Below are 16,447 nucleotides of genomic sequence, written 5' to 3' on the forward strand. Positions count from 1 at the left end.
TTCTAAACTGGGAGGAAGGTCATCAGAAAAAAATAATTCTCCATTCTTGAATTTTGTTATTTTATTTTGAATTTCAAAGTTCGCCTAGAAATTCTGATGCAATAATTTGTAAATACATATCGTTTATTCAATGGAATTATTAGAAAAAGTATATTTTTTAAAATTTCCTATTGCGACTTTACGTAAATAATTTCATAAAATAACTTTAATGTTAAATAAATATTGGATTATTTATTGGAAAACAAAACTATTACAGGTTTCAAAAAATCACTACTGTTAAAAAAAAAAAAAGTCCTAACTCACGGAACCCTAGTATTCCACGGAACACCATTTGGGAACCGCTGTCCTAAACATTCCCAATTAACAACTGACCAATTCCAATGAAGAGAAATAATTTCTTCGGAGTCATATAAAAGAGCGAGAGAGACGCACCCACGCCTTCACTCTCCCCATAAAAGGTGTGTATGACGGAGCGTCTTCTGAAAACAGAAACATGAGAGTGGGGACTCAACAATTTGGGATTTAAGCCCAAACAGAGGTGTGGGGGAGTTTCACTCCATCTTCCGTCCTTTTCACTAAACTCCGACTCGGAATCTTGCTCCTCACATTCGTTGTCCTCCTGCATCACACGTCCTCTTGTCAAGAGCCTGTGCGATTACAAAACCCCGCGCTGATTACAGTTTTCTTCTTCTCGACTTGACCAACACACATCCACCGATGTCTTCCATTAAGACTTCGAAATACGTGTATTCGTCCACTGCTGGAGGTCGGGGGGACCTCAGCATCGAATATGGAACCGATATCGGAGCCCTCACCAGATTGGAGGTAAGATTCCCATATTTGGTGTTATTTTGTCGAATACATGGTGTGGATAAAAATATATGGATACTTAGATTTCAATTCAATAGAAGAACCTTTGAGGTTTGATTAAAAAATTTTTTTAACATAAAGTCTTCCTTTGTCTAAATTTTGTATAAAAGTTGAGAGGCAAGCTCGCCCTTGGAAATAAAAATAAGTGTCTAGACTTTTCAGAATCAGTACTAAAAGTAGTTTGTTTTGGTACTTATATAGTACATAGTACTGCCAAATATATTATTGTATATAATACTGTCAAATTTCGAAATCGCTACTTTTTTTCTGTACTTCGAAATAGTTAATGTTCAGTCAAACAGTACTTATAACATAAACAGAAGTGGTTTCATTATTGCGCATATTTGGAAGATACTAAAAATAAAGGCTTCTAAAAGGATTTTTTGTAATGACTTTGTTTTATAAAAAATATATATATAAAGCAAAGTGCGGAACGAGGAATAACCAAATTTCTTTTTAAAAAAAGTTTTATATCTATCTATCTATTCATATATATAGTATTACATCTACATTTAAGTATTCTATTTTATTCAATCAGTTATTTAATGCCATTATGACTGAATTCGAAATTGATATGAATTAAATTTTTATACTAAAATCACTTAACTTGTTTTATTTTACATTTAAGTTAAAATCTTACCATTTTAATCAGTTTTCTTTCATTATTCAGTTTAAGTTGAGTTTCAGTTAAGTTGAGTTTTGTTAAAAATTTAAGCATGCATTTTTATAATTTTCAAGTATATTAATTTTTGATTATGTCTGTCTAACATTTTGCATTCTCTTACTCATATAAAATTATTATTATGATTTTGAAAAAATAATTTTGAATTATTTCTGCTGAGCCCAAGTTTCATTCTACGAAGTGAACCAAAAAACAATATATGTATGGTATAATTTATATTTTTTAGCAGCTCATTAGAATTTTCTAGTGTGACGTCTAGTGTAACCAAATTAAACCCAATAATCATAATTTTTTTTACTTTTATTTATTATTTTTAATAAGAGCTATTAGAAAGCATCATATTGTTGTGTGAGTCAATATATCGATAGTCATATTTTTAAAAAAATCAACATTTTAATTCCTATACCTCCAGAAATAGTTATTAATTGTATCTTTATTTTTTGTTTTATTTCTTCTTTAGCAAAACTATGAGGTAGTAAAACAGAGGGTTTGACAAGATTTAGTTATGTATGACGCATTTTCGTTAATCTCGCTTCAGGCGGTTTCATACATTTCTGCGAATCTAATATTACTGCTGTTATTATTCAAATAAAAAAATAATAATTTAACTATTATACTAATTTTTTACCCATTATTGAAAACAAAATTATTAGTTTATGGCTACACCACAAGTTTCCTAAAGTTATAATTTAATTATTTTATAATAATGTCACTATAAATTAGCATAATTTGAATTTATATAACATTTCAATCATTCTTGATGTAAATATTGTTCTTGCGCAAAAAGGAATCAAGTTTAAATTTTTTCCTATTTTGCGTACTCGTACAAGTTTGTGAAAATTAAAATGTCGTCATGTCACATTTTTGTCATTTTAGAAATATTTTAGTTCTTTCAACCAAATGTACGAAAAAAATTTATATATAAGCAAACAAGAAAGTTTTTCAGGTTTGGCAAATATCAAAATTTTCAATTTTTAATCCATTTAAAAAACGTTAAAAATATACTAACGTTAATAATATACCATTAATAATATATCCATTTAAAAAACGCTGAAAATATACTAACTAACGTTAGTATGGTTGGCTTATGGTACTATGGTTGGCCCGCAAGAGTATATACTAACGTTAATAATATACGTTATTGATATACTAATTTTAATTTATCAAATAAGAAGTAGTCATTCAAACTTTAATGATCTGCGATTTCTCGATGAAGTGCCTCGAATCGATTAACTTTTGTCAATACTTAAATATTTTGATATACATAAAAAATGTATACAAAAACAACGTCTCAATTATTACAGATAAGAATATTCTTCGCATGGCATTTTTAGTTCACCCAATTAAACAAAAATAAGTTTAAAGTGGTCACTTTTGATTTAGTATTTTTTTACTATCAGGTTTTATTACTCGCTTCCCTGTCTGTGCGAAACAGACAATTAAAATTTAGATCACTTTCCTACGAACTTAAGTGCCCAAATTTCATATGGAGCTTTGTTTCTGTTGGCAATTTAAGTTTAAATCCTCTTCTGAATGTTGTAAGAAGAATTTTTCACCAATCGAATACTTTTCGACTGTAATTAGAAAAACTTTATTTGCTTCAAAAATTATAAAGATGGAAAGAAGCAAATAAAAATTTTACATTATCAAGTACAGTCGGATTTCTATTTAACTAACTTTTCTTTTAGATTCACTTTCCCTATTTCTTAAAATATTTAAGAACATTTCAAACTTGTTAACACATTTCAAGGGGAAAATGAGCTTGAATTGATCTTCGCAGCTACTTAACTTTTAGAGAAAGCAGTAAAATCCCTTTCCCTTTTTGTTTGCATTTCAAACGAAAAACTCGGACAAAATTAACTGATTTTATCAGTAGCAATTAAGCTTAAGAACGCATGTGGTAATGTATGTTTAAAATTACTTTGATAAAAAATGCAACTATACATAAATTTAGCTTCTTTTAGTTGAAAATGTATGTCGCATGATAGTGTAACACTGGATAATGTTTTGCTCTATTCTTGTTTTCCATGGATATTTCTTCTATGATTAAGATTTATAAAATAAATAGTATATACCAATTTACAAGATAAAGGTGTATCAATTGCTATTTTAATTATGCCTAGTGTTTATGAATTTAAAACTTGTTTTGCGTTGTTTAAATATTTCAAAAGGTGATTTTCCATTTAATGAATTTTCCATATAACGAACTTATTATCGGGATTTAGCAACTTCGTTAAATAGAGGTTCAACTGTATATCTTACCGCTACAGTTTCTTGGGATTATTTACTTTGCTTTTCGATTATCCAGAATAACGACATTTTCATTGAAGTTCTTTACTTATTGACAATACAAATTACAACAGTTTCCTGATAGCTAACATTTGTCAACAAATAAAATTTATCATCGATTTAAATTTCGACCATTTTCTGACTTAAATTAAGAGATACAAAACTAAAATGTAGGAAAAATTAGAGGGAAAAAACCATATTTCTGTAATTTATAAGGAAAATGATCAAGGTAAATGACTTAAAAAAAAAAAAAACTGAATTAGGATTATATTTGTCATTCTTACGGTATTATTCTCATCTGATAAATTAACGAACATAAACACAGATAAGCAAGAAGTTATAAGCTATTAAAAGCATCACAAAACATTAAAAAAAAGTTTCAAATGTTCAAACTTTATTTTTGGCATAAACTTTGAAATTTCTGATTTTCTTGTAATTCAAAAGAAGGAGAAAAAATAGAATTATTCAGAGTAAATAAGCATTAATATGTATATGAATTGGTTGATTGGTTGGTCATAATCATCATTCTTTTATAAAGTATCATTTATTTGTGCCACAGATCTCGAAAATTTACTGATTTTGATGTTTTTCAAATTTTAGACACAGAGTGTTTGGGATTCACCTCTCTTACTATACATTTTCAAGTATTTTATACATTAAATAATTTTTCTTGACAAAAATAATGTACTAATAAAATTACATCCATTGGGTGTCGCAAATTAATATTTAGGCGAGGAGAAAAAGGTAATAAGCTATCGAAATTTGATGAATCGCATTTGAGGAAGGCGAGCGTAAAAATAATAAAACTTGTTTGATTTGCAGTTGGAGGTGGTACTAATAATCAATTTTTAATTCTTCTCTGTTTCGTCCGGCATTCCAAACAGGTTTTGATTTGATGTTCTTAATCAATTCCAACTCAGCAGGGATTTGTGAGATTTCGATAATGTTTCTGTTCTTTTTCCTAACAATATTTATTGTAAATATTATTTCAAAATTTGAAGTAAGTCGGTTGAAAATTGTACGAACTAGCCACAGCAAGTAAGAGAAATATAGTTTTGAGTTAATTGCATTTAAAGTTTTGTGACCAATTATCCTTATATATATATATATATATATATATATATATATATATATATATATATATATATATATTTTCAATATATATATATATATATATATTATTGAAAAAAGAATTCAAAATATTAATGCAAACAATTAATATAAATAAAATTAACAAAAATAAAAATAACATCCAAATGGAAAAAATGCACTAAGCAGCAGAGAAACCAAGAGGAATAAAACACATAAGACGAAGAAAAATTAGTAAAAATTGAAAAAATTAAAAAATATGACAATCAAGGCTGACTGTCACAAAAATACAAAACTCTTTCTATCGACACAAAAGCTTTTTTTTTTCATTTATACTATGAAAAGAAAAAAACGTAAGAAGTCGGCGTAGCTCGGTAATCAGACGCGTAAATAGATAAATATTAAATAACTGCACTTTTCATGCTAGATAAAATCTTAATAATTTCTAAATCATTATTCTTTTCGACTAGCATTTGATTGCATTCGATTCAGTATAAAAATACATTGTAAGCACTAGCTTACTTGTCTAGATAATAACGTTTAAATGTCCTCCCTTTTCTATGAAGCAAAAAATCACTAAATCTATAAATAAATAGACCAAAAATGGAGTGAACCAACAGGTCAGCGAACTAATCAGTGAATATATCAGAGATTCAATGAAACTAATCAGAGAATCAATGAAAAAATGAATCAGTGAGCAAAATAATCAATTTACCAGTAGATGAATTAATCACTGAAAAGTGAATTCATGACAACGAATCGGTGATTTTGAGACTTCCTGTTTCGAATTTTCTTTACTCTGCTTCAATAATTTGTTGACCCCTTGATTCATTGATTCTATTCATTTCATCAATCGTTAACCTGCTAGTTCGTTTATTCACCTATTCGTTGATTCAATGATTTTTAATTCAATTATTAATGGATTCTTTGACATGTTGATTTATTTGTTTGTTTTTTAGCTACTTATTCAACTATTCGTTTATTCAACTATTCGTTTATTCAACTATTCGTTTATTCAACTATTCGTGAAATCATTAATCCTTGGTTGACACAATGATTCACTTATTCATTGATTTTCTGAGTATTTGATTCGATCCTTAATTGGTTGAAGTTCTATTCCTTTTTTCTTTGATTTGTCATGATTCTCATTCGTTTATTCATTCATTCACTAATTTTCGCCTTCAAAAATTCGCTGATTTGTTGGTCTTTCTAAACTCATTAGTTAGAAAATTTGATTAAATTATTAAATTATACATTTCAAATTATCGACTAATTCGCTTATTCGCATTATTCCACATCTCGTAGTCAATTTTATGTATTATTAAGTTTTTAATCTATGCACTAAGAACGTGTTTTCGCTGAAAGTTACAGTTATAACGGAAATAAAACTTTAATTTGGGTCTTTCCTAATCCTCGTAATAAGAATACTAATTGACTAATACGAACACAAAATTAAGGAGGCTTCACAGTTACTCTCGACAGTTACGCGCAAAAACGAATTTTGCCTATTTATAGAGACATAGATAATTCTGAAGAAAAAAAAACTATCTGTCTGAAACATTTCTTTTAGAAGCTGTTAAGTATTTTCTCCTGTTCAGTTTTGATTGCTAACTTGCATAATAAGAAAAATTGAGGACACCCCCAAAATAAGAAATAGAATATTTCTTCCCTTCTCAGTAATGTATTCTTGGTTCAAGCCTAAACAGTTTACATTCTCAGAGAAGCCATTAAGGGAGGACAACACAATAGAAGCCTGTGAAAAAGAAGGATATTTTTAGTGAATTTTGAAAACAATATTGATTAACTTAATGCATATTTATTTGACTTATTGTATATATTTTAACCTTTATTTTATCATGTTACAAATACAAAAATTTAAAAAATCAGCGCTTATGTAATGCAATGTTTGTAACTTATTTTTTAAATTATCCATAACTGGCTGTACTTATAAGTTGAACAAAAATCATTCAAATTTAATTCTTTTATGATTTTTTTACGCTACATGAATAAAGTTTTCGTTGCACATAGGATGTTTTAGAAATATTTTTTCTTCACAAAATGGCGACGTTATGAATTTTTTTTTTAAAACTGACATAAAATAAGTTATATGTTTATGGCCATCTGAAAACAAGCCAACTTAATTTTTTTAAAAAATCGTTCGATGTAATGAAAACAATATTTTTTGTGAATATTGTGTCAAAATTTGAAGTAAATTGGTTGAAAATTGTACAAACTAGCCACAGCAAGTAAGAGAAATATAGTTTTGAGTAAATTGCATTTAAAGTTTTGTGATCAATTATCCATATAACTAAAAAAAATTGCAACTAACTATAATGCATCAATACCAAATCCATAAGCTACTCTATCATTTTAAGCAATCGCAAGCTTTTTTCTTATTGATCTACCCTCATGTGACCCCTCATATGTTTTTAGAGTAGCAGCCGAAATTCAGCGATCATCTTTATTTTGAGCATATTCTTTGACTGCTTGCCCTACATTTACTTTTAATTGTTCATAACTGAAAATTATCGTGTTTAACCATCATTAAAAATTATTACAGCTAAATACGTTGCAATTTCAACTGTTTATATTCAAGATACTATCAATTATTTTTCTTACATAATTTAAACAAATTATTTCAGTAAAATGGTTAAAATAATAATATTTCATTAGAATATTTTGATAGGAGTGAGCAAATCCACTTAATCAACTGAGAGCACAAGTTCACATGATCTAACATGTCACAGCGTATCCTAAATCTCGCGCTGCGCTCGACATATTATGCTGTAACTTTTACATTTTTTACGAAAATCAATTCACTATTTAGATACAATAATCTAAACTATCGAATAAGCTTTCATGATAAACTTTTTTCTCATTTTTTGAAAATTTTAATGTGTTGTTCTCTCTTAAAACAACTTTCCTTAAAAACGAGCAAAACTTCCTAAAATATTTAAAATGTTTTTAAATATTTCAGACAATTTTCGTATATATTATTGTTCGCTGAGAGCATTCTAAGAAAAAATAAATTGATATACATTCTGTATTTGAGTTTACGCAACAATTTGCTGCAAAATAATAAAAAAGAGGAAAATGTTTTGAAAAAAAGAAAAGGGAAAGAAAGGAATTACACTGTTGAATATGGCACTTGTTATTATGGCATTACTGAATATTTTTTCCTATGATGTTATGAAAGTATAATGATAAAAACTGAGAACACCGCATTCGTAAGAAAAAAACATACCACCCTACTTCGAATCTTTTTTTAACTTAAAGAAACTATATTTTTCAGAGAAATCATTACTTCGCAAAACTTTTTAAGAGATTTTGAATATTTTTGATAATTTTCGCGCATCTCATAGTTGATTTTAATAACATTCCAAATAAAATAAATAGCTGTGTCACGGAACATTTGTTCTAAACCGATGAAGAAAAATGGAGAAATGTTTTGAAAGAAGGAAAAATGTAGGGAAAGAATTTATTTTGCCAACGTCAACCATGAAGCTTATTGGATGTTTAAAATTGGAAAGTAAACGAGAGGGTACAACAGTTACCCACATATACAGGCATGTTCTTCAGCTCATTCTACGTGGACGTATTTCATCCTCCTGTTTCCAATTTCGGCTCAGAAAGAGGAAAATTTTTGCTTTATTACCGGAACTTGGAAGAAAAATGAATATTGCTCTAGAATGAGCAACCCTCTTTTCCTTGAAGCAAATAATGCGAAAAAAAAGTGTTGTTTGTGTTTTTCTTTTACTTATCACAATTACCTCACTCTCTGAAAAATAGGTTCAACATTACGTCATAATAACGAGCAAAAATGCTGCAGCATTAATTGAGTGTTAATTTAAACCATAATTTAATTCAAGTTGTCAAGTGTCATCAAGTTTACGCAGTACTATCATATATAGTTCAATTTGACACCGTTTTAAAGTTACAGCGAATTTGAGGGATATAATTGTTCAACCCGTAACGAAATATCGAGCAGTATTAATCTGCGAATCATTATTTAGCTTTTGCTCTTTTTTGTGCATGAATATAAATGATGAGTCTGATGCGTAACATTTATATTACTGATTAAGCTTAGCTTCGTACAGTCATTTGTATATTTGCAAATACGTAATTTTTATAGTTGTAAGAGCTGGTAGATGTTAGCTCAGAACTTACATAGAAAGAAAAAACAACTAACTGATGAAAAAACAACAACTTAACAAATGTTTACTAAATAAAATATAAGTTATTAAACTGAACATTTTTGTGCTATCTTAAACTATACTAGTACTGTTAAAATTAACAACACTTTTGGTAAAATTACTAAATCTTCAGGTAAAATTACTAAATCTTCAGGTAAAATTACTAAATCTTTAGGTAAAATTACCAACGCCTTAAGTAAAATTACTAAATCTTTAGGTAAAATTACCAACGCCTTAAGTAAAACTACCAAATGTTACCTCATCAGCATGATAATAAAGCTATGTTTTATTGTTAATTTTTATCGAAGTCACTATCAAAGCGCTTTGGCAAAAAAAAAAAAAACTACCGAATTTTTTGGTGCTCCACTAATGCCAGAAACACGGTAAATTCTACCATATTTAGTAGTTTTGGCCATACTTTTCTTCTTAGAGCTGAACTAAAGTACTATTGGACTATCAAGCACTAACTGGGCTATAGATTATAATAAAAGATTAAGCGCAAAAAGAAGGAACAAGTATGCAAGTGCGCAAATTTAATATGGAGCTCTGTTCCAGTTGGCAATTTAAGTTTAAAATCCTCTTCTGACCGTTGTAAGAAGAATTTTTCACCAATCGAATAGGTTTCGATTGTAAATGTAAAAACTTTATTTTATTTGCTTCAAAAATTATTAAGATGGAAAGAAGCAAATAAAGATTTTTTTTATCAAGTGCAGTCGGACTTCTATTTAACGAACTTCCTTTTTGAGAATTTCCTTATTTTGCGATTTTTTTTCCGAAGAATTAAGAACAATTTGGAAATTTCTTCGTAAAAATAACTTCCAAATAGCGAAGTGAATTTTCTATTCAACGAACATCTCTTTTAGATTCATTTTCCCTATTTCTTAAAATATTTCAGAACATTTCAAACTTGTTAACACATTTCATGAGTGAAATAAAATTGAATTGATATTCGCAGCCACTTAACGTTTAGAGAAAGCAGTAAAATCGCTTTCCCTTTTTGTTTGCATTTCAAACGAAAAACTCAGATAAAATTAACGGATTTTATCAGTCGCATTAAACTTAAGTGCTCATGTGGTAATGTATTTTTAAAATTACTTTTATAAAAAATGCAACTATACATAAATTTAGCTTCTTTTAGTTTAAAATGTATGTCGCATGATAGTGTAACACTGGTTAATGTTTTGCTGTATTCTTGCTTTCTATGCATATTTTTCTTTTATGGTTAAGATTTATAAAATAAATAGTAGATACCAATTTACAAGATAAAGGTGTATCAATTGCTATTTTAATTATGCCTAGTGTTTATGAATTTAAAACTTGTTTTGTGTTGTTTAAATATTTCAAAAGGTAATTTTCTATTTAACGAATTTTTCATATAACGAAATTATTATCGAGATTTAGCAACTTCGTTAAATAGAGGTTCAACTGTATATCTTACCGCTACAGTTTCTTGGGATAAATTGGGGTAATTGGGGTAAATTCTACCATATTTAGTAGTTTTGGCCATACTTTTCTTCTTAGAGCTGAACTAAAGTACTATTGGACTATCAAGCACTAACTGGGCCATAGATTATAATAAAAGATTAAGCGCAAAAAGAAGGAACAAGTATTTTCCTAAAAATTGGTGATTTTACATGATGTTTTAAATTATTATAATATTTTGAAAGAAAAAATTTATTTTTTATAATTTTTAACCTTTTGCATACGGTATTTAGTTTGCCAACAGTTGTTGTACTAGCCGTAAGCATGAAGTTAAATATTCACGTTTTTTTTAATGTAAGCTTATTTTTATAATAACAAATATAAATAGCATTTGGAGTCATTTTAGACCATGGTAGAGTAGGAAGAAATTCAATACCACTGTACTGTACAATTTAGTACCACTATGTCCGACAGAACTAATTTTTTTTAAATTTTTGACTCTTTCACCGGCTCTGAGTAACTCTTAATTTTTGCTGCATTTCATTTAAGTAATTAGTTTCTTGTATAAAATGGATAGTCAAAGATGAAGTAGGACTGAAAAGATGCACCAATTTATGCACTAAAACATGCAACGTCACGGGAAAAAGGCCACAACCTTGTACTAAAAAAAATTTATAAATAAATAAAATTAAAGAAAATAAAGTTTGAGAATAAAAGTCGATTGACAGCTCTGAGAAAAAAAGTGCGGTCGAAACTGCCAGAATATGGTAAAATTTAACGTGTTTCTGGTTCTATGGAAACACCAAACGAGCTCGGTAAATTTTACTGAAGCGCTTTGGTAATGATTTTGAAAAAATTAACAATAAACTATAGTTTTATACTAATATGTGATGAAATTTCGTAAATGCAGTAAAATTTAGTAATTTTATTATAATATCTTAGAGCATAACATAAAAACACTTATTCGATTAAATTTACTTCTTAGTTTTGTATTTTTTACTTAATGGGTGATATTAAGAACTGTAATTTTTCGAGATCCGACCTGGTGGCCGAGTGGTTAGCGCGCCTGACTGCGGAGCCGCTGGTCGCGGGTTCGAATCCTGCTCAGGGCATGGATGTTCTCCTTTGTGTGTGATTGTGTGAATGTGGCCAGCCCTATAAACGGGTTTGTGGGTGTGTGACGTGAGCGACGCTGCTCCACCGCCGTGGCTTCGCCACAGGTGCCCACTGGGTAACGAGAAGAGAGTAGCAGTTCTGGCATTTCTGTGGCCAATGGGACAACCCCCAAGTGCCCGCCATTTAAAAAAAAAAAAAAATCGAGAACCAGGATTTCCGATAAAACACTACCGTGTGAACCGAAAAAAATATCAAATGAATTATGTAAATACCGAATATTTTGCTTTTATTAGTCTGAGTTGTACTTATGTTTTTTTTTCCACCCAGAAATGTCATTATCATACAGTACGATAATTTTATTGGAATTTTTTCTTATATGTGGGATAATTTCCCCTGTAGGGATAATAAAATTAAATACAATTTGAGTGATAATTAGCCCTTCGGAACTGTATATTGTTGCAAAGGCAACGAAAAGGGCAAATATTAATCACTGTTCGCAACATTAGTAAAAAAAATTAAACATACGTACTAAATACAAATGTAAGATCTAAGAAAATACCCATCTAAATTTTATCTAAAATTAGTATCTAAATCAATCTAAAATTAGTATTAAAAAAAAACTATACTTTATTTTGAAATTTACTTTCTGTTCATACAGATTTAATCAACAATAAGCCTTATTTTTATTTCAAACATTGCCAGGATCAACAAATAAATTTTAATACTTCAGCTATTTTACCACTTAAATATAAATACAGAATGAGATTACTTTTTATACAGAATAAGATGAATAAAAAATAAATTTACAAAAAAATAAATACTGATTTTCCCAATGTACTGCAAAAGTGATATGGATAAAGTTGTATGATCAATGATCACATAAATTTAATGATTATATAAATAAATTACTGTAAAAAAGTTCAATTTAAAATGTAAAATTAATGTTATGTAACATATGAAAACTCAGAGTTTTTTTCTATCTGAACTGTAGAATAAAAATTTCATTTTGAAATGTCTTGTGTAATTAAATATTTATTTCACTGAACAGTTTCTATTTGCCCTTCAAAAATCTTTTTACACTACGGTCGAACATTGTTTTATGAAAAATGTAAGTGCACAAATTTATATTAATGATAATTTTTTCCTTTTATTCATCTCATTTAAATTTTTTTTTTTTTTACAGGATAAAATTCGACTTCTTCAAGAAGATTTGGAATCTGAAAGAGAATTTAGACAAAGGGTTCGTACAAAATTATATTTTTCTTTACAGTTTGCAAAAAAGCTGTTAAATGTAATTCTTTAAATTTAAGAACTTGCAATAATGTACAAAATGCATTTAGGAAATGCATTCATGTTATGTCATTAATGCTTTGCATACAAGTTGTTTATTCAAGAAAAGTGTGATGATTTTTTTTATAGAACATATAAATCTATTGGAAGTAATATACAATAATCGGTAGAAATTATTTCGAAAAATCTAATGATTTTTATTTTTTGCAGTAATAGAAATGGCAAAAAATAATCTAATTCTCCATAACACTAATTTTAAATCAGGAATGACAGCTGTATTTTTATTAAAAGGTATACGTAGGCAACAAAGGAAGAAAAAAATATTAATTTTATTTTTCATTGATTCAATTTAATGAATCTATTTAATATACTTCGAATACATTAAATTTATTGACTTTAAGTTACTGTAAAATTCCACAACTTTTTAAAAAGGCATAAATCTTAAATTTTTAAAATTTTTAAAGTTGTAGTTATTTTTTTTTATTCTATTAATTTTTCATTTTTACTTTAAATTCTTTTATTGTTTATACTATTGTTTTTGTATTGCCAGAAGACCGAAAATGTTTTAAAATTTTTATCTACTGGCATTTGCGTCTTCAGAGGTGATGCTTGGGGTCTGATCTAAGTTTCGGACTTCTTTAGCAAGGGTGTCTGTGCTCCCTCATTTTCCATCCATTCGAAGGTGCAAGGCTTTTTTATATGTTCCAGGAAGTAGTGGATGCTCTGAGTTAAATTTGAGTTACAATGCATAAATAAATAATATAAATCTTACGATTAGTTAATGAAATATAGTTGATGCATATTTGCAAAGACTCATAACATAATATTAATGTATAAAGATTAAAAAATAATTTTAAAGAGCTCAAATCACTTTCCTACAAAGCAAATTCTTTTTCTTAAAATTTGTTAAGAAAAAAAATTTAAAGTTAAAGAGGATAGCAACTTTATTTGTCTTTTTGACTTCACTTTTGATATCCCTTTAGGTGTTTAAGTAATAAATAAACAGCTTTTTTTCGAATATTAGACTGCGTGTATCAATTATTATTATAATAGAATATATAATGGAACTTAAATAAATGACCTTGACACAGTTTTAAAATATCGTTTTTGTCTGAATATATAGTTCAGACAATTAATGATTTTGACGAGAAAGGCTAAAAAAGAAATGTAAATATTTCACAATTTATAATTCTCAGAATTGAATGCGAATTTGAAGCTTGTCTTCATGAATTGCTCCGATTTTGACATTATAATATTTTCACTTTACTTATATTGATATAATACGTTCTGTTTAAAAATCTGAAATTTCGGCAAAGCTCTGGACTATATATTTTTATGAAATGCGATATAAAAAAATTACGATCGCGAAAAATGTCAAAGACATGAAAATGGAACAATAAATCTGTTAGTACATTATTGTAAAATCGAAAATAAGAATAAGAAGCTTGTAAAATTTGGTTCTGATTATTCGGATCGGAATAATATTCACGTGAGTCCATAGTAAAAGAAACTAAAAAGTTTCCGCCCCTCGATGGCATTTTGCATCATTTTCATAATCAGCATAGAGGGCGCTGTCTAAAAATGGGCGCAATTTAGCTAAATAGTTATGAATAACTGTTACAAGTTTACCACAGCGCATTTATTGGCATTAAAAAAAGTTATTTCATAAGATAAAAGATATGATTCGTCTTACATTCTTAACGTTTTTCTTGTAGAAAGAATGTAGGATTTTTCAATGCTCTGAGCCATGAATTAGTTAAATATCTTAAACGTTAAACAATGTAACTAAACAAAAATTATTTGAATTTGAAAGAGATCACAGGGAACAAAGCAGCAAATATATCTGAATATGAAATTTTACACCGAAGTTAGGTGACAGTAAGCTTTTAATACGAAATAAGCGGAGCTTCATCAGGAGCACAAAAAGTCGCCATCCCCAGCTGCTTTATTTGATGAATACTAAAATCTCTGCCAAGTCCTGATAATGTAGCAGAATTGGAAATCCAAGCGTCAAAATGATGCTCCTTCATGCTTCAAGAAGAAGACAGACAATTTCTTTTTGCTCTAATGATATTACAGTTGTGTGCCAAAATTCTTATCCTCGGAGAATGTATTCTGGGATGAGATGTCATCAACAAGTCTGAAACATCGGTGTTGGGGGAGGTAGGGAACACAAAATGCCTTGAAATATCTGATCTCCACCCTCATAGAGCCAGGTCATATGACCAAAATTAGAAGCAACGTTAGGAACTGGAAGTGATTTTTTGACATGTTTATTTTTCTTTTTTTTCCCCGTTCGAGCCAATAAAAGCAAAATTGGGAGCTTTTCCAAAATGTTGTGAACCTATTTTGTAAAAGGAAACATTTCAGGAAGTTTAAAAAAAATGAAGTTGATCAAGATTACTCACTTCTTTAAGCATTCCTCTTAAAAATGATTTCACCTCTCTTCAGACACATGAGTGATTAAAGAGGAAATAAATCAAATTATAAGCTTTTAAGAACCTCTCTAACTATTGACGTACAAGGAAAATAAATTTCATAAAATTTTTTTTCACAAAAATATGCTTTTTTTTAATCTTTCTTAGGGGGAGAGTTCAAAGACCGTAACTCCCGATCGTTTCAGTAGAGTTCAAAAATATTTAAGCAATCAACAACAGAAAAACGCTTCGTCTTGAAGATGAGAGGAAGATATCATTAAATCCATACCGTTTCTTGTAGAATAGAGGGTGTAGTGGGGGGAAAAATAACATAAATGTGGTGTAAGTGTCCATGCAAAAAGGTAACTCTTAATTTGGTAATTACAGTACACATCGTTTAGTCTTGAGGAATGCGTCAAGAGCGAAGATTTTTCACGTAGGCTAGTTTACAATCCAACGACCTTTAACAACTCGCCTTCTTTTTGGTGATTTTTCTCCTGACTGTAGTTGGTCGCAATTATAATTTAAGCTTTTGTTTCTTTTAAAATGTGTTACCTAAACTGAAAAAATAACCAAAAATCTTGTTTTATTTATTTATTTGTTTAAAATTATCCCAAACAGAAATGCGAATCGTTAAAAGTAGCTGGATTGGAATATTGCTTCCCAAGGCTTGGGCATTATGTAAATTTTAATATGTTATCTTTATTTCTCTTTTTATTACGGCCCAAGGTCTTTTGTTGGAGTAACAGTAAGTTGGTTGAGGGAAATAACTTATTTAAAATTTATTGTAAAATGCTAAGGGATTTTGTCTCACTTGATAATACATGCCATATAACACTGTGTCAAAAGCACAGTTCAGAGATTATAGCCAACAAATACGATCTGAAATCGAGTCTGTTTTTTTAAAATAATTTTATTTTATTTATTTATCGTTGAGTGGCTTCGAATTTAGAAGGAATTTAGAAATACTTCAAGCATCGAATTTAGAAATCGACAGACTAGAAAATAAAATAAAAATATTTTTGCAATTCTGCACCATTTTAAATTATATATTCTCCTCTCTTTCGCGTGAGTAAAAG

At 28.7% G+C, this 16,447-nt stretch overlaps 1 protein-coding gene across 1 annotated transcript in view; it reads left to right on the forward strand.

Annotated features, from left to right (window-relative positions):
* The first annotated feature begins 553 nt into the window (after window positions 1-553).
* The window catches only part of LOC107441852 (paramyosin), a 51,155-nt gene continuing 35,261 nt past the window's right edge, over window positions 554-16,447 (forward strand). The window contains exons 1-2 of the mRNA XM_043038770.3: window positions 554-825; window positions 12,845-12,901. Of these exons, the coding sequence (XP_042894704.1) occupies window positions 718-825; window positions 12,845-12,901 (165 nt within the window). The 5' untranslated portion in view covers window positions 554-717. The remainder of the gene's footprint in view (window positions 826-12,844; window positions 12,902-16,447) is intronic.

Source organism: Parasteatoda tepidariorum, chromosome 3 (assembly GCF_982258835.1).
Source record: "Parasteatoda tepidariorum strain Cologne lab strain chromosome 3, Ptep-v5.0, whole genome shotgun sequence".
In the NCBI taxonomy this organism is placed as follows: domain Eukaryota; kingdom Metazoa; phylum Arthropoda; class Arachnida; order Araneae; family Theridiidae; genus Parasteatoda; species Parasteatoda tepidariorum.